Source organism: Nannobrachium achirus (genome assembly GCF_963921795.1).
Source record: "Nannobrachium achirus genome assembly, chromosome: 11".
Classification (NCBI taxonomy): Eukaryota; Metazoa; Chordata; class Actinopteri; order Myctophiformes; family Myctophidae; genus Nannobrachium; species Nannobrachium achirus.
The window spans coordinates 17,950,257-17,960,863 of NC_137820.1; the positions used below are offsets into that span (position 1 = coordinate 17,950,257).

At 43.1% G+C, this 10,607-nt stretch overlaps 1 protein-coding gene across 1 annotated transcript in view; it reads left to right on the forward strand.

The window, feature by feature from the left end:
- Positions 1-10,607, forward strand: part of megf11 (multiple EGF-like-domains 11) — a gene marked incomplete at its 3' end in the record, with an annotated part of 100,142 nt that overhangs the window by 74,948 nt on the left and 14,587 nt on the right. Inside the window, exons 13-14 of the mRNA XM_080736580.1 lie at positions 2,163-2,309; positions 6,459-6,593. Of these exons, the coding sequence (XP_080592706.1) occupies positions 2,163-2,309; positions 6,459-6,593 (282 nt within the window). The remainder of the gene's footprint in view (positions 1-2,162; positions 2,310-6,458; positions 6,594-10,607) is intronic.

The window sequence follows — 10,607 nt, forward strand, 5'->3', positions numbered from 1 at the left end:
GCATAACATACTGATATAACATACTGGTCTATAAAGTATAGCATAACATACTGATATAACATACTGGTCTATAAAGTATAGCATAACATACTGATATAACATACTGGTCTTAAGTCAACGTGTTGTTGTTATTTATATCAGGTCGCACTTGTTGGTGATGATGTCACCTAGAACGCTGCTCTCATTGGCTAAGGGCCCTGCCTTTGTACTGTTGGTAATTTCTTTGCAGAGAATAAACTTGACCTATAAAGATTTGATATAACGTACTGGTCTCACCTTTCAGTGACCCCACAATTATACACATATATATACACACACACACACACACACACACACACACACACAAACGCACGCACGCACGCACGCACGCACGCACGCACGCACGCACGCACGCACGCACACACACACACATATATATATATACGGTATATCATTTACACACACACACACACACACACACACACACACACACACACACACACACACACACACACACACACACACACACACACAGTATACACGTATACGTCTATTTATGTACGTGTGCGTGTGTGTGTGTGTGTGTGTGTGGGGGGGGGGGGTGTGGGGGGGGGGGGTGTTCTCCGCTCACTCTTCACAAATTGGATAGTGGGACCTCTGGCACTCCTCAGTAGAAAGCGTCCTTTGAAGAGGTTGGAGCTGCAGTCACTCTTTCTTCTTCTCCCTTGCAAGGCTTCCAAAGCGCCTCTGTTTGTCACCGTTAGACTCAAAGTGTGACGCTCTACTCACATTCATTTGACGACAATAAAGGCAGCTAGTGTTTCTTCTGCCTGACCCAGCAGAACGTCAAACACCCTCACACAAGCCTCCTGCCCTTGGTTTGATGTCCCTGGCAGGGCTGGTGTCTAAATCACCCTGCTCATGCCCCCCCTCCCCCCCCTTTCTTCTTCAAAGATAGCTTTCCCTTCACTCTATCTTAGCCTTCTGCTCTGCGAATGAGGAATCATAGCTACGGTGTGACATTAGTCCCAATAGTTTATCCCGGGTTTAATTCAAAGGTACAGCACTAATGCTGCTTTAATTGCCGCATCATTCTCAGATATCCCCCAGTCAAAGGACATTTCAAATGAGGCTTCGAAGTAAAGACTGGCACTTGAAAGGGTGTGTGTGTGTGTGTGTGTGTGTACAGTATGTGTGTGATCTTGCATGCCCGTTTGTTTTTGACGCTTGTGCATGTGTGTTGCTGGGCTTGGGTTCACGTGTGCACGTGTGTGCACATGTGCCTCTCCACTGTTGTTGGCAACAACAGAGCTTGTTGCTTGTTGCTTTCAGCAGTCTTTTATGTGGCGCAGAGAGAGAGAGAGAGAGAGAGAGAGAGATGGTCAAATGGACGTGCTAATGCCTTCATGTGTACACTGGGGGTCCTTTATGGAGCAGACTGACCCAGCAGACGCGTTCCCTTGTTTTCAGTACACAACCCGAGCTACCCTGAAAGAGAATGGGAGACGAGCTGGGGCCACTCTGGGGACTCAACCCTGTTAATCAACACACTGCACTGGCAGAGAGCCTCCCGTCAGATAAAAAATAAATACATTTGGATTGGAGACACAGAGCCCGAAAAGATGGGCTGAACTGAAAAAAAAAGAAAGAAAGACAAGTGAGAGAGAAAATAATTCAAACTATATGGATTGAAGACGATGCTTCTACACAGATCTAACAGACATTGAATGTGCTCATAGAATGCACCTGACACGAACTTGGAAACACGCATCAGATAGGCAGATGCTCAAGTGAGGGACTGCAGAAGGATGATGTGTCGTTCAGGAAACATCATAATACGACTAACCCCAAAGCATTGGCAGGAGCACTCAGAACTCGTACATTACAATTATCCTTTAATGGACACCGGGCAGAAACAGTGTGACGGTAATGTCTTCCTCAGAGCCATCAGCCTAGTTTCCAGGATAAAGGATATTTTCAACGTGCAAAAAAATAAAATGCTCCTGCCTCTCCTTTCCTGAATTAAAGATCTTTTTTTTTCTCTTGAGAATGAAGCGCACTCATTCATTTTAATTTTTGATTCTGTACAAACGATGGGATATTTTTGCTCGTGATTTCATCACAAACCCTGTTTGACTTCGTGCTGTATTACCGCTGATTGTTCACTGCAATTTGCCCCGCAGGAATCCACTGTGACAACGTGTGTCCACAAGGCTTCTGGGGGCCCAACTGTTCAGTAAGCTGCTCCTGTCACAACGGAGGCTCCTGCTCCCCCGAGGACGGCACGTGTGTGTGCGCACCTGGCTACCGAGGGACGTCCTGCAAAAGAGGTGAGACCCATGTTATTAAACCCAGGCCTAGGATTATTGAATGCTTTAACCAGTGAAAAATAGCAGATATACAAGCTCGCAGCGCGGCACCGAGTGCCGCGCTGCGAGCTTGTAGATCTGCTATTTTTGAAAAAAAAGTCGTGAAAATGTGTGCAAATCTTTGAATGTATGTATTTTCAAAGCGAACGTTTGTAACTAAAATTTTGCTTCTGCGTGGTCCCTGGAACTAAATATTTTGAGATGGGGGTCCGTGGCCAAATACATATCATTTTGGGGGTCCTTCACATGAAAAGGTTTGAGAATCACTGACATAGTAGTCTCTCAAGAACAGACTAACTGAGCTCCATTTAAGTGAAAAGGACCTTTTCTTTGACGATTGCTAGCCAGATTGCTGACATAGAAACATAGGGTTTTTCAAAAAATCTTAGAAGGATTCAAAAGACACTTATAGAATCGGGTCAAAATTCTAATTTTCACGATTTTTCCAAAATAGCAGATCTACAAGCTCGCAGCGCGGCACCGAGTGCCGCGCTGTGAGCTTGTATATCTGCTATTTTTGAGTGGTGGTCACACCACTCCTGTAATTCGCTTTCACGATGTTACTGGCCGTGTATGTCTGTCGCCGTGTATGTCTGTCGCCAGCCATACCTCTCCTGACCACACACACAGACCACAAACACACACACACGTTAAATGAGGGGCGCTATTGAGCAGGCAGACTCAACACTCTCTCTCTCTCTCTCTCTCTCTCTCTCTCTCTCTCTCTCTCTCTCTCTCTCTCTCTCTCTCTCTCTCTCTCTCTCTCTCTCTCTCTCACACACACACACACACTGTAGACACACACGTAGCAAGGAGGGCGCGCGCGCGCAGACACACACACAGTCTCACACACACAGTCTCACACACACACACACACACACACACACACACACACAAATGTCCGCGACTGGGTGGCTGCAACAGCACGCACAACGTTTTTTCACTCTCTCTGATGATGCACGCAGCGTGCAACTCCTGTTTGTGTGTGTGTGTGTGTGTGTGGCTGCTCGCGCTAATGTTGCAGCCGGAGACAACTCTGATTGGAAGTGGCGTGCCGCTGAATGGAGCTCCCTGCTTGTGTTCCCACTACTTTACCTCGCATTGGATTTTTATTATTTTTCGGCGCTGTTGTGTGCACTCTGCACTGCAGCTCCGTCCGTCCGTTCAACACACATCACCCAAGTAAATCCTGGTTTATACTTCTTCATCACGGCGTGTTCCGTGACAAAATGTGGCTGATCTACAAGCTCACAACGCCTCGCATCCGCGACGCGTTGTGAGCTTGTAGATCTGCTATTTTCCAGGCGCAGAAACTTGCAGCGCAGCGCACGTTATTATTTGTATTATTTAATAATCTAACATAGCCTACTATTTAAATACTTTCACAAGCCACATTGTGGCTTAATATTCACATTAAGGGTAACAAGCAGGCACGCTGCATGCCATGCACTGCACATTAGAACAAGTTTGCTTGTGAGTGTAAATCAGTGGCTTCCTCAAAGAAAAAGAAAGGAGGGGAAAAAGCGTTGGAAACATAAGGTTCGGGCCTCGGCGCGGGTCGGACGCATTTTAATGATTAATGCTCGGACGTCGATTCGGGTCGGACAAAAAACTGTCGGACACGGCCCACACGGGTTCAGAACGGACAGAAAAAATTGGCCCGATCCCAGCTCTAATCTACAAGCTCACAATGCGTCCACCCCGTCCATCATTAGCCGAGTTTCTTAAAGCAGGTCAAAATAATAATAAACAAATAATAGTTGGAAATAGTTGGATTTAAGATCACAATGCGTCCGTCCGGCCGTCCGTCTGTCTCCCGCCACTGTTGAGCATGAGCAACCTTGCAATCCATGTATTTGACTCTTTTTATTTGACTCTTTTTATTTGACCACCACTCAGTTCACAACAAGGTGTGATTTTTCAATAGTTAAAGCATAAAATAATGATACGCAATAATGTGTACCCGTTCTAAACGGGTTAAAAGAACAACCAAAAATAAATTAATAAAACTGAAACAATGCCCTGATAGCAGCGTAATAGCCATCTCTAGCTCACTAGTGATGTTGCACTGCTCTGTGGATTTGAATGAGAATGAGTGAATTAACTAGCCGGGAGAAACACTTAAGCTGTTGGTACTTGGTAGTAAATGTTGTGAGAGTAAACCCTTCATCCCAGCTATCACTTAATCACAGTGTCCTTATTCCAACACCCCTTCTCACTGCCATTTCCCAGGCTCTCAGTGGGAGCCACACAACACGAGCCTCAGGCTCATCAGGCCGACAGAGAGCCACTCTTACTGGGAGTACAAGCTCTGGCCACTGAGTAGAGCCTCTCTGATGCCGTTCTCAAGTGAACAGCTCGCTGATTGGAAGTGAATTTCACTGTGACAGACCTGTAAACATCACTTGGAGTGGAACATAAGAGAGGGCAGTGGCACGTGCATTGGGCTGTGTGTGTGTGTGTGTGTGTGTGTGTGTGTGTGTGTGTGTGTGTGTGTGTGTGTGTGTGCGTGTGTGCGTGCGTGCGTGCGTGCGTGCGTGCGTGCGTGCGTGCGTGCGTGCGTGCGTGCGTGCGTGCGTATGTGAGAGAGAGAGAGAGAGAGAGAGTGACCTCTAAAAGTCAGATGTCTTCATCAGGTCTTCATATAGAAATGACCCACAGTGGTCGAAACATATTGTTTGAAACTAGAAAATATTGTTCCTTCTAAATAATTGTGGGCTCGCTTTAAGCCAAAAAACAATAGTATAATATCTGCAAGCAGCGATAAAGTGGCTAAGCCAGGAAAAAGTAGGGAAGGAAAAAAGCAGCGGAAAAAAGCAGGAAAAGTGGGAAAAGAAATCAAAGAAAAACTAGAAGCAGTGTTCTTCTGAGAACAGGTCTCCGGCAGGTCAGGAAGATTTTTGTTGGCCTCCTGGTGGCACTATAATAAGCCAATGTGAAAAGGGTGCCACGTGTTCTTGGGCCTTTCACGGCAATCAGACAATGCATGCGTGATTTGAGGCATTTTGTTCCAAAAATGTGTTCCAAAAAATAAAAAAAATAAAAACTTCTCACCCCATAGTCTGAGTAGATATTGGTCCAAAGTTCATGTGAAAAAGGTTTTGTGAGCGTGACGTGAAGATCCCAGGAGGAGATTTATTTTTACTGTTTTTTCATATAACTCAAAATGGTGGGAGATCTAAAGGTCAGAGGTCAAAAGTCAGGGTGGCAAGTTGTTTGGCATGAGGAGACGCATATGTGTGTCCAGGTTTCATGGCTGTATGTCAAACAGAGCATGAGCTATACCTGTTCAAAGTTTGCACTTTCAAAGGCTTACTACAGCGCCACCCTTTGGCCAATTGTTGTAAAAAGTAATAGCACACATCTCCACAGTAAGCTGAACACATTAAAGTTTGAATGGTGTTTTTCATGTAAGTATGTAGGAGTAGATAGGAGCCAAAGTTTTGAGGAGAACTTACTTGTCTGACGGATATGACTGATAGATAAATAAATAATGAGGATAACATACATGTTTTCTATTGGGAGCTACAGTTCCCTTCCTTTCCTTCATTTCTAGACCCACACTTCTTGAAGGTAATCTCCCTGAACAAATAGTTAAGACAGACGATTCTTCGTTTGTTAAGTTAGTAGCATTCCGCCCCCACTGAATAAAAAACGATTCTATGTAAGCTTGTATACAGCTTTGTATATTAGAGTATTGTAGTTGCTTCCTGTAGCTGAGATTGTGTTGCCTCGACATATCTTTTGAGTGTCTCCCAGTGGCTGACAGGCTTTCAGTGGAATCAGCATACAGAACGCACAGATTGATAATAATTACAGAGTATGAAGCCTCTCTCGTCGAGAAGAATCAATATTATAAAAAGGCTCTCAGAGGCCTCTTAACTCCTTTACGGTTCCATTTCTGCCAGTGACTCAAATAAAGACTGACTTCTCTTTCTCTCACTCCCTTTGTCGCTCTCCTTTCCTTTGTCTTCTCCTGGTAGTTTTTATTGATTTCGATGGCCTTGATTTTTCTCACACCCATCTCAATTCCTCTTCCCCCTCCCTGTCCCCCTCTCTCCCGCTCTCTCTCTCTCTCTCTCTCTCTCTCTCACTCTGTCCCTGTTCCAGTCTGCCCCCCTGGGTTCTACGGGCACCGATGCAGCCAGTCATGCCCGCAGTGTGTGCACAGCACCGGGCCGTGTCACCACGTCACAGGTCACTGTGAGTGCCTGTCTGGCTTCTCCGGCTCTCTGTGTAACCAAGGCGAGTACACTACAGCACCTCAGCCATGACAATACTAATAATGCATATTGAAACATCAAATGTCCCCGTACTCGCAGCAACCTTCGTCGGAAATCAGAACAGAGAGGCATCCTTCTTTTTTCCAAGGAGACGGACAAAGAATCTTTATAGTCAGTCAAAGGAGCTGCATGCAGATTGCTTTACAAAGTGTCAGAAGTATGCATGTCATCGCTCTTGGGTGGAAAACTTAAAAAAAGAAAGAAAGAAGAAGAAGAAGTTCCAATAGATCTAATAGAGTCATGAGATTTACTTTTCATTGGTTAAACACTTTCAACCTGGCGTACCTATTTTGGGCATGTCATTATTGACATCTACAAGCTCATCGCTGTGAGTGTGAGATAATATTTTTTAAAGAATAAAATAGTGCTTATAGGCCTGTCACAATTATTACACAATTGCCTAATCACAGTTATTTGGCATAAACGCTATTATTTTCATTTTCATAATCGTCTGAATTGTTTCCATTCATCTGTATCATCTGGGGTTAGCTCACTATGCATCGTGAATTCGCACCAGGGCACCAAGGCACGGACTTAGTCATACGCCACTCTAGGAATTAGTGTTTACAGTTCAAAAGTTATTTTATTTTTCTCAGGGCAAATACTAATACCAATGATTGAAGCTGCAAGGTAAGAGTCAGGTTATATATCTTTAATACCATTATAATATTTGAGATGATTGACCGCAAGGCGCTGTGTGCTTGTAGATCTGCTATTTTCACACACCAAAAAAAACATACAAATTTGAAATTTGGAGATACAAGGTTTCTGCCTGACAGTGATGATATCAACAGTGAATATTTCCAGTTTATTTCCAGTACAGAAAGTACTGTACAAAGTTTACCGTACATTGTTGCCCATATTTCACTCTGTTGCCTGTTGTTGAGAGAATTACTGTACATATCTAATGTTACATTACCCAGAAGAGTGTCTAGTGTGTTACTCACTCTAGTATGCCTTACAGGAGGATTTTAATATATCTTGGATTTAACCAGATGGCATAGTGCCAATATTTTGCACTTGTCAGAGATCAGAGAACTGTTTGAACCATTTCTCTTGTTTGAACCGTCCACGTGTGTTTTAGGCCGTAAAAGTGACAACAGTGAAGAGATGAGCTACTTAGCATTCAGCTACATCTAAAAGCATTTTATTGACACAGGGGAGGCATATTTGTGTTTCAATTTCACACAACATAAAATAATATAGACACAGCTTTATAGTTACTGTTACCATGCTGCTACTGTCTTACTATTTAATGTGTGTGTGTGTGTGTGTGTGTGTGTGTGTGTGTGTGTGTGTGTGTGTGTGTGTGTGTGTGTGTGTGTGTGTGTGTGTGTGTGTGTGTGTGTGTGTGTGTGTGTGTGTGTGTGTGTGTGTGTGCGTGCGTGCGAGACACTCAATGGTCATCCAGTAATGAAGAGGAGCTGCTGCTGTGTCTTGCCCTCCTGAAAGGAAGTGGAAGTGTAGACATTACTTCTCCTAATAATTTACCAGTCTGTCTTTATAAATAACCAGAAAGGCTGCGGGGGTATTTTGAATTCTCTTTCATTCTCTTTGAGAAATGTCTTATGAATAAAAGTTTAATAGGTTAGCTAAAGGAAGAGGGGAAAGGAGAAAAAAGAGAGCCGCCACTAATTTGTCCAGATCATAATGAATGGAGAGCAGGCAGCAGAGGGTCTCGCGGGACAAAGGTGGCCAGCAGTGCTCACACATTCACTACCTCCTCCCTGGATGAGGAGCCATGCTGGTCTCCTACCCTCACAGCCTAATGAACACCTGCATGCAGGGGCTTCAAAGAACTCTCAAGACAAGGAGAAAGTCTGTTGAAATGCAATCATTAAAATCACCAGTGGAGTAAACTAACCAAGTACATTTAAGTACTGTTTTGAGGTATTTGTACTTTACTTGAGTAATTACAATTTCCAATACTTTTACTTCACTACAATTATTTGAAAACGTGAGTTACTAGTTACATTGCCCGTATAATGTTATAAAACATACTGTATAAATTATATTATAAAACATACATTAACCACTTTAGCCCTATTTTATACCTAGACTATTTGAAAAAAAATAGCCCATCTACAAGCTCACAACGCGTTGCATCGTGGCGCATTGTGAGCTTTTAGATCTGCTATTTTCAAACATTTTGTACTTTTACTTTTGGTACTTTAAGTACTTTTTGATGCCAATACTTTTATTCAAGTACATTTTGAATTCCAGACTTTCACTTGTAAGGGTGCCCACACACCAAAATACCTATGCATTGTGTGGGCACCCTTAGGGTGCCCTCACACCAAAATACCTAGAGTGGAATCCGCCAATGCATTTTAATGAGAATGGAGTGTTTTTTTGCCAGTAGAGAATTTCTGCAGAAAAAACGCTCCATTCTCATTGAAATGCGTTGGCGGATTCCACTCTAGGTATTTTGGTGTGAGGGCACCCTAACAGAGTATTTCTACACAGCAGTATTGATACTTTTATTTAAGTAAAAAAAATAGTTATTTTTCCACCACTGAAAATCACCTCATAAAAAAACAGTTGGACCGCTTCACTGCCTCTAAGATGTGCCCAATGCAGGCCTGTTCTGTTTATTTCTCAACCTGAATGCACCTCTACACACACACACACACACACACACACACACACACACACACACACACACACACACACACACACACACACACACACACACACACATTTTTGTTTTTTTCTGTGGTTTCTTCAGCAGCTTGTTGGGATGGTTAAGGTGCTATATATATACTGTAGACCTTTTTCCAGAGCCACTGTGCGAAGCGGTGCCGCTTGACACCACCGTTATGGTTGCCGCTCTGAGAAATTGGTCTATCTATAGCACTGCTGCCTTAAAAACTACCTATTAAGTGTTAACCTCGCGTCACCAGGCTTTCCCCCAAGCCTGGTATAATTTGTTTACTAAACAGGTTGTCGGTTTGTTGCGGCGCGTCGCTTTGTTTTTGGTTCTCCGTTTGTTTCCCCAATCCCTATTTAAATGCTAGAGGAGTGTAGTCTTGCCAGTCGCGATCTCGCTCCTACTGGCGAGTTGGACTAAAAGATGGATATACCAAACTAACTTTTCAAAAAAATAAGCAAAACTATGCTGCATCAAGGGTTTTATTGGATAGGTACTATAATTATGTCATTGAGCACGGGGAATTGTTTTGGGTTTAAACTGATTCCGGTTTGGTAGTTTCGGCCAAAGTGTAGTTCGTTTTAACTACAAAATGATGCTCCTGACCGGATCAAAAGCCTGAATTTGGAAGTGATCCCAGACTAATTAAGTGTTAGCTACTGCTGCACAAATACAACACTTGGTGCAGCACTTAAATAATATCCCCAACACTTTAAAGGTATACCTTGAGCAACAGATACACAGGCAGCAGATTGGAATTGCACAGTGATGACATCACGAGTGGAGGAAGCTCCTAGACGTACACTGTAGTCTGTAGCCTACTGTCAGTATACTTTTACTATACTATTGGCCTATAAATGAACATTGTAAATATAGATATTTGCAATGCTCTGTAAGCCTCTCTATTGTAAAAAGTTAAATTAAACGTATACGTATGCATCATCCTTGAATTTGATGTCTTACCTCAGGTACTTACCACACCGGATAGATAACCAGATAATTTGTTTGTTTTTATTGATTTCTCTTCCCCCTTGCCCAGCCTTCTTCTTAGTCTTGTCTTCCTTATCTCTTATGGTGGAACTTGCACAAAAACACATTTCACCCACTGTTTAACACCTGTAAACCTGTGATCTGACAATAAAGTTGATTAGTTTTCTGTTTTCAGATTTTAAGGGTTGGACATCTTCCAGTAATCACAAAACTACAGATTCAGCCATCCAAACACCTTTTAGGAACATTATTAAACATATTATGTGTTTGTATATGAGAATGCAAAATTATAATCTACTGGTTTTTCCCCCACATTATTTGAATATCTGGCATTTA